Below are 13,952 nucleotides of genomic sequence, written 5' to 3' on the forward strand. Positions count from 1 at the left end.
GGGGGCCACAACCTCCTAGTCCACTAGACCCAGGATGCTTCAGTTCCAGTTCATCACATTAACCCAGTAGGGAAACCTCCACTGTTTTGAGATCACGCCGTTTGTCTCAGCAATCCTGAGAGCGGCAACGAGTAGAGTATTTAGAGTTGGCGAAATTTATAATAAGGAATTCAATGATTAATTAGCCTTCCTCCACTAACAATAACACAAGTGAAGTTCAACCAGCGGTATTTTTCTGCGTAGTGGGCGGTAACGCCCCAGTTACCTGTACTGGACGTTAGTGTATTTCGGCGGCAGTGTACCTTACCGTTCCTGGTCTTGCTGCTGCTGTCTAGGAAGGCATGTAGTTCCACAGCCTCATTCATTGTGTTTCTTTTGTTTCTTTTAGATTACTTTTGTCCTTGTGGTTCCTTATGCTTCTCTATGTTCTAAACACTTAATTCTGAAGACGCAGTGCTGTCCCCCGGTTCCGCCTTGTCTGGCTTACTCCATAGTGGTATTGGTTATCAAACGCTAGATACATTTTTTAAGAGAGTTAAAACACAGGCCAACAGTCACACGTTAGGATTCCCATGTGGTTAAGTGAATACCACTCTTGGATGCCTGTCTCATCGTTTACGAACTTCAGTGACTTTCCCAGGTTGACGAAATCAAGAGAGAAGTGGGCCTCAGACAGTGCTGCAAGGAACAGGTTGTGATGATGATTTAAAAATGAATTATTAATTTTTTTAAACATTGACAAGAAATCCTGATTTGTCGGCTGAAGCCCCCAAGACAAAAGAATTCTTAGTTATATATTGTCTAATTTCTAAGACCAATTGCATTCGTGGCTGAAGGTCTGTTAAGAGTGAAAATATGATGATTGTTTTTTTAAGAACGAGCTAAACTCCCGAAGAGATACTAAAATATTATGAAAAAGGGACAATTTGACGGCTGAAGGCCTGGACAAAAAATTCTTGAGTTACTGCTGTTGGGGCCTTCAGCCAACAAAATCATTTGAATTTCCGGTGAATAAAGACTTAAGGAATGAGTCTGACTTAAGACACAATGTCACATAAAAAAAGTTTTTAAGCAAGTTACATTTGATAATTATTTGGAACCAGTTACCATTGTTTTTTAAGAAAAAAAATTTAAGCAACCAAAGTGTACGTTACTTGTCAACCTTATTTGCAAATGAGTACGGCCCCCATCCACACCAAATCCTGCCTTTGAGACGTGGCACTTAAGAAATGTTATTTTCGTGTAATGTGAGACACCGAGAAGTAAACTTTCACTTTCGGACTCCAGGTACTATGCACTTCACGTAGGTCACAGCTGTTCTTCTATGTTTATCAGTGACTTACGTGGCTGAGCGACCGACTGTGCAGTATGAGAGCACTGCCGTCAGCAGCGCCTCGTTCACTCACAGCCTGCTGCACCGCCGCATCGTAACACGTGGCAGTTGAAATCGCGTTTGGTACAAGGGCATTCAAAGTTCTCTTTTGTTCCGTTTTTCTTCATGGAGCTGAAACTTTAAAGAATTTCTTCCAAAAAGGTTTTGTTCTGATTTCGTTAGTCATTCAGCCTTTGCTCAATCTCGACGCCGCAAGCCGTTTTAAAGGCCATAGACGTCTGTATATTCATGGAGCTTGATATTACCAAAACAGACAGCCATGAATAGATTAGTTTCGTTGACAATTGATTCGCATCTGAGTTTTTTCCGTCACTTAGAACCCACATGTCAAGGCGAATGTTACAAAGTGAATCATCTAATAAATACAGTTTCTTTGTGATAAATTTCTGCCGTGGCAGTGAGGCATCCCCTGCAGACGTTTGCTAACGTCAGTGTCAGCAATTTCCTTCCATTCTAGGTGGCTTTGAGTGTGGGCACATTTGTTGGTTTAAATGTAATTCAGCACCTGCAAATGAGACGGGATATTCTGTTTGGCCACCGCGTGCACCGATCGAACTGCGCAGTAAGCTTGTAAACGATGTTGAACGGAATAGAATATTCCGTATCTCCCCGTCCGGAAGCAGGACGCTGTTGAGGAAAGTGTCGCCAGCTTGGGGCGGGAGGCTGGACGCCCTGACGTCCCTATACTCCACCTCGACCTCGACATCGATATCCACCTCCTCGTCCGCCAGAATAACCGCGCTGTCACAGGCGCCACGGCGAGTCAAAGGCACTCGTCCCTCTGTTGATGTTACCAGATTCCTGATATCCGCGGTGTAATGGTACTTTGACTTCCGCGCCTCCGCCAATACAAAAGATTTAATTTACGATCGCGCACGCAGAAGAGCGCTGCGCCAGCGACCGATTTTTATAAATAATTTTGTTCGTCTTTTTACTTTTGCGTAGGTTTTTGTTTTTAAGAACTAATTGGTCACTCTCTCTCTCTCTTGTCTTCACACGAAAGACTTGTATTTTTCGGCGATGTGTTGAATGTGCTTTTGGGTGGAAATTAAAATTATATTACAAAGCGAGGTTGTTACAATAGTGATTCGAGGTGGTTATCATCAAATTTGTAAATTGATCATGACAGTGACAACTTGAAGAAGTTTTCAACAGACGGAGAAATGTGAAAGACGGGTCGTCCTACAAGAGAAATTAGGAGGACAGCCATGAAGACTGCATTGTAATTAATACTGCATATCTAACAAGATTATAAGGTAAATTTCAATTAGTTTCTGATGCTATTTCCGTACAGTCGCTTATTGTAGTGTTGCCGACCCGGTCTGCCAGGCACGGTCAAATTACAGCACGATCTCAATCAATAATACGAAGTCCACCTTATCCGTAACTGAAACCACCAAAATTCCAATCCCAATCAGATTTTCTATTTTATATTTTTCACGGCAGAACCCCGACGGTAACGAAACACTACAACGGTACACTCGTGTAATGGTCGTACGGGAGAATCCCCACATGATCGCTACCTCGGAGATGCTGTGTCCCATCGCTAGTGCGCCGACTGTCACACCACGTTCAGACTTAACTAAATCTTGATAATCTGCCATTGAAGCGGCAGTAACCGATCTAACGAATGCGCCAGACGATCGTGTTGCATAGGCGTTGCCGAACACAGCGCCTTATTCTGCCTTTTTCTTTGGTGCTTGGGTGTATACGAAGATGTTTCTGCGAACTTTACAGATTCTTTTCGTGAATAAATAGGTCTTCAACGTCATTCCAGTCGGGGGAAATGTAGCACCCGATCGAAACTCGACTCGCCTGTGTGGCTATACACTTTTTGTGCAAAGGTTTCCACAACGTTATTCTGCTGCTAATCCTATTCAATACTTCCTCATTAGTTACGTGATCTACCCATCTAATATTCAGCATTCTTCTGTAACACCACACTCCATACAAATACTTTCAGAAACGACTTCCTGATATTTAAATCTATACTCGATGCTAACAAATTTTTCTTCTTCAGAAACGCTTTCCTTGCCATTGCCAATCTGCATTTTTTATCCTCTCTACTTCGACCATCGTCAGTTATTTTGCTCCCCAAATATCAAAACTCCTTTACCACTTTAAGTGTCTCATTTCCTAATCTAATTCCCTTAGCATCACCCGACTCAATTCGACTACATTCCATTATCCTCGTTTTGCTTTTGTCGATGTTCATCTTATACCCTCCAAAAATGGTTCAAATGGCTCTCAGCACTATGGGACGTAACATCTATGGTCATCAGTCCCCTAGAACTTAGAACTACTTAAACCTAACTAACCTAAGGACAGCACACAACACCCAGCCATCACGAGGCAGAGAAAATCCCTGACCCCGCCGGGAACCGAACCCGGGAACCCGCGCGTGGGAAGCGAGAACGCTACCGCACGACCACGAGATGCGGGCTTATACCCTCCTTTCAAGACACTATCCATTCCGTTCAGCTGCTCTTCCAAGTCCTTTGCTGTCTCTGACAGAATTACAATGTCATCGGCGAACCTCAAAGTTTTTATTTCTTCTCCATGGGTTTTAATACCTACTCCGAACTTTTCTTTTGTTTCCTTTATTGCTTGCTCAATATACAGATTGAATAACATCGGGGAGAGGCTAAAACCCTGTCACACTCCCTTCCCAACCACTGCTTCCCTTTCATCTCCCTCGACTCTTATAATTGCCATCTGCTTTCCATACAAATTGTAAATAGCCTTTCGCTCCCTGTATTTTACCCCTGCCACCTTCAGAATAAGAAAGGGAGTTTCCCAATCAACATTGTCAAAAGCTTTCTCCAAGTCTACAAATGCTAGAAGCGTAGGTTTGCCTTCCCTTAATCTTTCTTCTAAGATAAGTCGTAAGGTCAGTATTGCCTCACATGCTCCAACATTTCTACGGAATCCAAACTGATCTTCCCCGAGGTCCGCTTCTATCAGTTTTTCCATTCGTCTGTAAAGAATGCGCATTAGTATTTTGCAGCTGTGACTTATTAAACTGATAGTTCGGGAATTTTCACATCTGCTATCACCTGCTTTCTTTGGGATTGGAATTATTATATTCTTCTTGAAGTCTCAAGGTATTTCGCCTGTCTCATACATCTTGCTCACCAGGTGGTAGAGTTTTGTCAGGACTGGCTCTCCCAAGGCTGTCAGTAGTTCTAATGAAATGTTGTCTACTCTGGGGGGCCTTGTTTCGACTCAGGTCTTTCAGTGCTCTGTGAAACTCTTTACGCAGTATCATATCTCTCATTTCATCTTCATCTACATCCTCTTCCATTTCCATAATATTGTCCTCAAGTACGTCGCCCTTGTATAGACCCTCTATATACTCCTTTCACCTTTCTCCTTTCCCTTCTTTGCTTGGAACTGGGTTTCCATCAAAGCTCTTGATATTCATGGAAGTGTTTCTCCCTTCTCCAAAGGTCTCTTTAATTTTCCTGTAAGCGGTATCTATTTTACCCCTAGTGAGATACGCCTCTACATCCTTACATTTGTCCACTAGCCATCTCTGTTTAGCCATTTTGCACTTCCTGTCAATCTCATTTTTGAGACGTTTGTATTCCTTTTTGCCTGCTTCATTTACTGCATTTTTATATTTTCTCCTTCCATCAATTAAATTCAATATTTTTCTGTTACCCAAGGGTTTCCACTAGCCGTCGTCTTTTTACCTATTTGATCCTCTGCTGCGTTCACTATTTCATCCCTCAAAGCTACCCATTCTTCTTCTAGTGTATTTCTTTCCCCCATTCCTCTCAATTGTTCCCTTATGCTCTCCCTGAAACTCTATACAACCTCTCGTTCTTTCATTTTATCCAGGTCCCATCTCCTTAAATTCCCACCTTTTTGCAGTTTCTTCAGTTTTAATCTACAGTTCATAACCAACAGATTGTGGTCAGAGTCCACATCTGCCCCTGGAAATGTCTTACAATTTAAAACCTGGTTCCTAAATCTCTGTCTTACCATTATATAATCTATCTGATACCTTTTAGTATCTCCAGGGTTCTTCCATGTATACAACCTTCTTTCATGATTCTTGAACCAAGTGTTAGCTATGATTAAGTTATGCTCTGCGCAATATTCTACCAGACGGCTTCCTCTTTCATTTCTTAGCCCCAATCAATATCCATCTACTATGCTTCCTTCTCTCCCTTTTCCTACTGACGAATTCCAGTCACCCATGACTGTTAAATTTTCGTATCCTTTCACTACCTGAATAATTTCTTTTATCTCATCATACATTTCATCAATTTCTTCATCATCTGCAGACCTAGTTGGCATATAAACTTGTACTACTGTAGTAGGCGTGGGCTTTGTGTCTATCTTGGCCACAATAATGCGTTCACTATGCTGTTTGTAGTAGCTTACCTGCACTCCTATTTTTTTATCCATTATTAAACCTACACCTGCATTACCCCTATTTGCTTTTGTATTTATAACCCTGTATTCACCTGACCAAAAGTCTTGTTCCTCCTGGCACCGAACTTCACTAATTCCCACTATATCTAAATCTAACCTATCCATTTCCCTTTTTAAATTTTCTAACCTACCTGCCCGATTAAGTGATCTGACATTCCACGTTCCAATCCGTAGAACGCCAGTTTTCTTTCTCCTGATAACGACGTCCTCATGAGTAGTCCCCGCCCGGAGATCCGAGTGGGGGACTATTCTACCTCCGGAATATTTTACCCATGAGGACGCCATCATCATTTATCCATACAGTAGAGCTGCATGCCCTCGGGTAAAATTACGGCTGTAGTTTCCCCTTGCTTTCAGCCATTCGCAGTACCAGAACAGCAAGGCCATTTTGGTTAGTGTTACAAGGCCAGGTAAGTCAATCATCCAGACTGTTGCCCCTGCAACTACTGAAAAGGCTGCTGCCCCTCTTCAGAAACCACACGTTTGTCTGGCCTCTCAACAGATACCCCTCCATTGTGGTTGCACCTACGGTACGGCTATCTGTAACGTTGAGGCACGCAAGCCTCCCCACCAAGGTCCATGGTTCATGGGGGGAGGGAGGCAAACTGAGCAGCTACTTATATTCTTCACGGGCTTGCTGCCGAATATAATCGTCTTCAATACACGATATTTCGGTCACCCGTCTGGCCGCCATGTTCAGGTGCCGTCGCTGAGACACAGTCACGCTAGTTGATTGAGAAGTGGCGGCTGTGGTCTCGTAAACTGACCTACTGCCGGGAGAGCGGTGTGCTGGCCACGTGCCCCTCCGTATCCGCATCCAGTGACGCCTGTGAGCTGAGGACGACACGGCGGCCGGTGGGTGCCATTGGACCTTCCGAGGCCTGTTCGGACGGAGAGTGTGTGGAGACTCAGTACAGACCTGTTGGATACTGCCCGGCGGAATAGAATTATGTAATTTGATGACAGGTAAGCTTTCACAGCACCAGTAAGGGAAAGAGTACGAAAACGGTTAGTCTATAATTATATCGCGTAAAAAATATTTCTTTGCCGTGCATTGTCAGGATCTCTATCTTTTCGTCTGTTAATACCCTTTTTCTTACAAGGGAACCTCCCCATCCCAACCCCATCAGATTTAGTTATAAGTTGGCACAGTGGATAGGCCTTGAAAAACTGAACACATATCAATCGAGAAAACAGGAAGAAGTTGTATGGAACTATGGAAAAAAATAAGCAAAATATACGAACTGAGTAGTCCATGTGCAGCATAGGGAACATAAAGGAGAGTCAAAGCCCATGAGCGCTGTGCTCCCATGGTTAGCGTGACCAGCTGTGGAGCGTGAGGACCTTCGTTCAAGTCTTCCCTCGAGAGAAAAATTTAACTTTTTATTTTCAGTTTATGTGACAAACTCTTATGTTTTCATCACTTTTTTGGGAGTGATTATCACATCCACAAGAAAACCTAAATCGGGCAAGGTAGAACAATCTTTGTACCCATTCGCCAAGTGTACAAGTTAGGTGGGTCGAGAACATATTCCTGTCATGTGACGCACATGCCGTCACCAGTGTCATATAGAATATATCAGACGTGTTATCCTGTGGAGGAATGTGATCAAATGTCTTTGCTTCCCATTGGAGAGGCACGTCCTTTCGTCTACTAATCGCACGGTTTTGCGGTGCGGTCGCAAAACACAGACACTGAACTTATTACAGTGAACAGAGACGTCAATGAACGAACGGACAGATCATAACTTTGCGAAAATAAAGAAGTAAACTTTTCGCTCGAAGAAGACTTGACCCAAGGACTTCTCGCTCCGCAGTCGCTCACGCTAAACACGGGACCACAGCGCTCCTGAACTCACGTTCTCCTGTAAGTTGCATATGTTACGCATGAACTACTCAGTTTGTATATTTTTCTAAATTTTTTCATAGTTCCACACAATTTCTTCCTGTTTCTGTTCAGTTTTTCAAGACCTATCCACTGTGCCAGCTTATAACTAAATCTGAGGGGGGTGCGATGGGGAGGTTCCCTTGTTAGCAGCCGACAGAATTATTAAAAGTTATGTGAAGTACTACGGTCTACGGTCAGTTAGCGAGGTAAGCAATTCAAGATTCTAAGGCAATGCAGATGAGAGATACGATCAAATATGTCACATATAGTCATGTCTCAAACTCACCTCCCAAAACTTACAGACTGTCTTTCTGATAACACGTCGGTCCTGGTGGTCTAGCGGTACAGGGCGTGTGTGGAATTCGAGAGGTCGCTGGAACGAATCTTTGTCGACCCCACGGAGTTTTTTCGTCTCCTTTTTAACCTAGCCTTCAGTTGTCAACGATGTGAAGACTATTTGCCAGAAACAACAAGTGGTTCGTGTACTGTGGGTCCCCTTTCCCCAGTCGGGTAACTACGTCCTCGGAGAAACAGCAGGTGGCCGCCACTGAGCCACACCGAATTATTATTCTGAAGAGCCAAAGAAACAGACACACCTGCGTGATATCGTGTAGGGCCCACGCCAGCACGCAGAAGTGCCGCAACACGACGTGGCAAGGGCTCGACTAATATGGAGGGAAGAGACACCATGAATCCTGCAGTGATGTGCAAAAAAGCGAAAGAGTACGAGGGGTTGAGCTCTTTTCCCAACAGCACGTTACAAGGTGTCCCGATAATGATCATGTTCGGGCAGTTTGGTGCCCAACGGAAATGTTTAAGAGTATCCCTGGAGACACTCTGTAGCAATAATGGACGTGTGCGGTGTCGGGCATTTCCAGCAGGACAATACAAGTCCATCGGAATGCACAATGGACACGATGCAGGTGATCAGACAGGATGCTTACGGACGTGTCACCTGTCAGAGTCGTATCTAGACGTACGAAGTATCCCATCTCACTCCAACTCCACATGGCCAACACCATTACAGAGTCTCCACCACCTTGAACGGTCCCCTAATGACATGCAAAGTCCGTGGATTCATGCGGTTGTCTCCATACCTGTACACGTGTATTGCCTCAATTAAATTTTAAACACGACTCGTCCTGCCAGGCAACATCTTTCCAGTCATCAACAGTCCAATGTCGGTGCTGAAGGGCCCAGTCGAGGCGTAAAACTTTGTGTCGTCGACCCATCAAGGGTACACGAGTGGGCCTCCAGCTCCGAAAGGCCGTATCGATGACGTTTCGTTCAATGGTTCGCACGCTGACACATGTTGATGGCCCAGCATTGTAATCAGCAGCAGCTTGGTAAGGGATGCACTCCTGTCACGTTGAACGATTCTCTTCAGTCGTCGGCCGTCCCGTTCATGCAGAATCTTTTTCCGGACGCAGCGATGTCGGAGATTTGATGCTTTACCGGGTTCCTGATATTCACGGCACACTCGTGAAATGGTCGTACGGGAAAATCCCCGTTTCATCGCTACCTCGGAGATGCTGTGTCTCATCGTGGGTGTACGAAAGGTGTCTTTCTCGATACTCACCAGTGACAATAATTCTTCATCACACCAGACGACGCCCTTCACGTGTGTCGGTGCCAAGGGAAGACCACCGGGCCAGCCGTCACTCGGAGTTCCACTCAACCCGACCTCCTGCCGCTGTCGGCTGGAGAGAAATCCGATTAGACTGGACCGTGACAGAGGTGGATGTCGCGGCCATTCAGTATTCTTAATGTTGGTCTCACTGAGAGTGTAGCTATTGTGTCATCAATGAAAAACACGGAGTGAAAGCATCTTCATGTGTTTGATGCACCACACGAATTTCTATAAGTCATTGTATCCACAGTTGACCGTTTCCCATTTTGATTACTATCTCGATTTTTTCAGGATTTTGGAACAAGACTGTCAACTTCAATAATAATTTCGTCATAATCGTTTCGAAAATCATTTTTAATATGAGTTTGTATGCCACAAGTGAAAGGAAAAGAGCCCTCGGTCACTATTTTTAACAAATTAACCTCGTTTAAACACTGCTAGGAGTGTCTTCCTCAGAATTTAAATCGAAGCAGTGCTGAAACCACGTTAATTTGTTAAAAATCGTAACCGAGGGCAGTTTTCCTTTCAATTGTAACTATTCACGGTCTAGAACGTGCAGCCACGTACAAAATTTTATATGCTTTTGTTTCTGTGACGAGAGAAAACTATGAGTAATTTGCTAATGTGCAAGAGAATGGGAAGAAGGGAATACTCCAACCATGACTTGCTCGCCAATGGTTTCAGGTTCAGAAAATTAGCTTAACTTTTAGCAAAGATCGGTTCTTTCATTTGAAATTATAGTACGTGTTATTATTAGGACGGAATATGTTTTCGTATGCCCGCCATTCATGATTTTAATAAGTTGCCGACTTTGGATTGATTACCAGCAGCAGGTTTCCAAGTGATTTGTAAGATTTGTAGCTTTGGGTACGTCTGCCATTATTTTCGTTGAAATTACAAAATTCATTTGTCTATTACGTCTGTACTAAGAGCACACTATTAATAAAATTAATAACCGCTGAACCTCCACCTCCATATTTTACTTTTCTTTGGCTACGGGTAGACCTCTCGTTTGGAGATTGATGTACGGCGCTCGAGAGTTTAGTATGTTATTAACGTATCTGTAGGTGAAAGTGTCATTAGTAGTAACACAGCTAGTTAATATTTGTTAAATTTACATTAATATTTTCATTCCGACATCAACCGACAGTGTTTAAATCAGTGGAGATGACAAATGCAACGAAATGTCCACTGCCAAGATGACATCCCCTATTCGCCACGGCAAACAGTTGCCGCCACTGTGGCGGCCGGCAGAACGGGTGGAGCCCCGTGGAGCGCCACGGCCCCCAGCGGCTCGTGGCGCAGCAGCAGCCAGCTGGCGGGTCCCGTGTGGCTATGGCGGCTCCAGCAGGTGTGGCACAGCAGCAGCCAGCTGGCGGGTCACGTGTGGCTGTGGCGGCTCCAGCATGTGTTGCACAGCAGCAGCCAGCTGGCGGGTCCCGTGTGGCTGTGGCGGCTCCAGCAGGTGTGGCACAGCAGCAGCCAGCTGGCGGGTCCCGTGTGGCTGTGGCGGCTCCAGCAGGTGTTGCACAGCAGCAGCCAGCTGGTGGGTCCCGTGTGGCTGTGGCGGCTCCAGCAGGTGTGGCACAGCAGCAGCCAGCTGGCGGGTCCCGTGTGGCTGTGGCGGCTCCAGCAGGTGTGGCACAGCAGCAGCCAGCTGGCGGGTCCCGTGTGGCTGTGGCGGCTCCAGCAGGTGTGGCACAGCAGCAGCCAGCTGGCGGGTCCCGCGTGGCTGTGGCGGCTCCAGCAGGTGTGGCACAGCAGCAGCCAGCTGGCGGGTCCCGCGTGGCTGTGGCGGCTCCAGCAGGTGTGGCACAGCAGCAGCCAGCTGGCGGGTCCCGTGTGGCGGTGGCGGCTCCAGCAGGTGTGGCACAGCAGCAGCCAGCTGGCGGGTCCTGTGTGGCTGTGGCGGCTCCAGCAGGTGTGGCACAGCAGCAGCCATCTGGCGGGTCCCGTGTGGCTGTGGCGGCTCCAGCAGGTGTGGCACAGCAGCAGCCAGCTGGCGGGTCCCGTGTGGCTGTGGCGGCTCCAGCAGGTGTGGCACAGCAGCAGCCAGCTGGCGGGTCCCGTGTGGCTGTGGCGGCTCCAGCAGGTGCGGCACAGCAGCAGCTAGCTGGCGGGTCCCGTGTGGCTGTGGCGGCTCCAGAAGGTGTGGCACAGCAGCAGCCAGCTGGCAGGTCCCGTGTGGCGGTGGCGGCTCCAGCAGGTGTGGCACAGCAGCAGCCAGGTGGTGGGTCCCGTGTGGCTGTGGCGGCTCCAGCAGGTGTGGCACAGCAGCAGCCAGCTGGCGGGTCATGTGTGGCTGTGGCGGCTCCATCAGGTGTGGCACAGTAGCAGCCAGCTGGCGGGTCCCGTGTGGCTGTGGCGGCTCCAGCAGGTGTGGCACAGCAGCAGCCAGCTGGTGGGTCCCGTGTGGCTGTGGCGGCTCCAGCAGGTGTGGCACAGCAGCAGCCAGCTGGCGGGTCCCGTGTGGCTGTGGCGGCTCCAGCAGGTGTGGCACAGCAGCAGCCAGCTGACGGGTCCCGTGTGGCTGTGGTGGCTCCAGCAGATGTGGCACAGCAGCAGCCAGCTGGTGGGTCCCGTGTGGCTGTGGTGGCTCCAGCAGGTGTGGCACAGCAGCAGCTAGCTGGCGGGTCCCGTGTGGCTGTGGCGGCTCCAGCAGGTGTGGCACAGCAGCAGCCAGCTGGCGGGTTCAGCAGGTGTGGCGGAGCAGCGGACACTGAACGGCCCTCGCGGTCCAGGCTGCCTTAAGGGCCGGCATCTGCCTCTTGCTGTCTATGTCGCGCGAGCAGCGTTTCTTGTAAACACCTCTCCGTACTCCCGAGTAATGTGCTGCAAACTGCAACGTCGCAATTCTTACACCGAAGCTACGATAAAAGGGATGGGGGAGATAACGTGTCGCTTGTGAATAGCCGAAATCCTTTTGGGAAAAAAACACAGTACACTTTTTAAGATCTGTCGGCGGGACCTACCTCATGTCGCAGTAAAACAGCGCACGTAGCGTTACTAGTGACTGCGACACTCGGAGAAAACTGTTTTGCCAACGAGGTACACACATAATGGGCAATGTTGGTGGCGTTGTGTCTCCTAGCGCGTTATGCTGTGAACCGGACAGCAAAGCTTTGCAGTTGAGCATAACGAGTAGGGGGAGTCTCGCGGATTCTGCACTGCACTGCATTATCGTCATTACGGCTATTAATACAGTGTAAGGGCTTGGTTTTCACTGGAGCAGCAGTTGTCATAATATTGTTTAAACAATTGAGTTCAGCTTCGCATTTTATCTTTACCACCCATTAAGAAGACCACCCCTCCAGAGAGAACTTTCTCACAAAAATTCAAGCGGGTGGATTTAAAACGTTTCACTGCACGATTGGCTTTTTTTTTCTTATCAAGTTCGATGTGTTGAAAATTTATAAATCCACTACTGGAGTGCTGTGGGGTAATATTTTTGTGAAAATACGCACTTGTCCGTGTTCGAATACTGAGCACTCTCACTTTCCCCACTCGTGATGTTCGCGAGGCAAGAGCGTGGGCTGTGCCGGGTCTTCCCCCAGCCTGACAGCTGACTGCTGACTGCCACCCTTGGCAGGTCTCGCTTCCCCCTGTTCCGGCTGTCCCACAGTGCGTCTCACGATCGCACGCAATGCTGACGTGCATCCTCGCAAAATCCTTTCTCAAATTAAGGCTGGTGATTGGCATTGCAATAGTACTTTAGATCAAGAATTCTCCTTTTTTGTCCGCACTAGACTGTATTCATATACGCCTTTTTTCCTTCCTTCGTGTGTTACTTTTGTTTCCAAGATAGCAGAATTACTTCATACTGTCAACTTCGAGGTCCCCAATTTTGATGCCAACTTACCTCCTAATGTCATTTCTATACCCTTCACCTGTCCCCTCTGTCTTTGCCTTACTTTTAGTCCAGATTCTGGATTGAATAGGCTGATTATTTTGTTCAACAGGCCCTGCGATTGTATCTCATCTTCACTCGCGATAGCAATGACATCAGCGAACCTTATCACTGATATCGTTCCACCTTGAATTTAAATCCCACTCCTAGACTTTTCTTTGATTTCAGTCATTGTTTCTCCGCTGTATTGATTCAATATTAGGAGCGAAAGTCCGCATCCCCGTCTTGTACTCTTTGTATTCCGAGTGCTTCGTTCTTCCTCAGCAAGTCAACGTGTGCCAGGTGCCTTAAGTGGGCTTTATAATTTCCTTGACTGCTCCAAACACGGAGCGTTCAAAGCTATGTGAACTGTCTGACAAGTGGAGGTGGCGATACTCGCGGCGTGAATCTGGCCCGGGAGAGCGAAGCTGGTGCACGGGTGTGTCGTCTGACGACAGAAGGCAGCCCACACTGGCCTTCTGATACAGGGATCACATCGTGGCTGTCACTTGCGTTGGCATCTCGCAGTATTGTTCCAATTGGTTAATAATTCTGAACAAAGTCAGTGCAACCACTCAAACGCAGAGACCCAGTGCAGGCATTCATACAAGAGAGGTGACACTCAGAGAGTTGCCAGTCGGTTGTCCCACCTAAAGGTAGGCCACTCGGATCCCGAGAGTCAATGAGGAATATCTGTGTAACTGACAACGCC

General features: G+C 47.1%; 1 protein-coding gene across 1 annotated transcript in view; it reads left to right on the forward strand.

Moving 5' to 3' along the window:
* The window catches only part of LOC126108351 (spidroin-2-like), a 101,890-nt gene extending 89,785 nt beyond the window's left edge, over positions 1-12,105 (forward strand). The window contains exons 4-5 of the mRNA XM_049913565.1: positions 10,645-11,674; positions 11,732-12,105. Coding sequence (XP_049769522.1) covers positions 10,645-11,674; positions 11,732-12,105 — 1,404 coding nt within the window. The remainder of the gene's footprint in view (positions 1-10,644; positions 11,675-11,731) is intronic.
* Positions 12,106-13,952: the final 1,847 nt, after the last annotated feature.

The sequence above is a fragment of the Schistocerca cancellata genome, chromosome 11 (assembly GCF_023864275.1).
Source record: "Schistocerca cancellata isolate TAMUIC-IGC-003103 chromosome 11, iqSchCanc2.1, whole genome shotgun sequence".
In the NCBI taxonomy this organism is placed as follows: domain Eukaryota; kingdom Metazoa; phylum Arthropoda; class Insecta; order Orthoptera; family Acrididae; genus Schistocerca; species Schistocerca cancellata.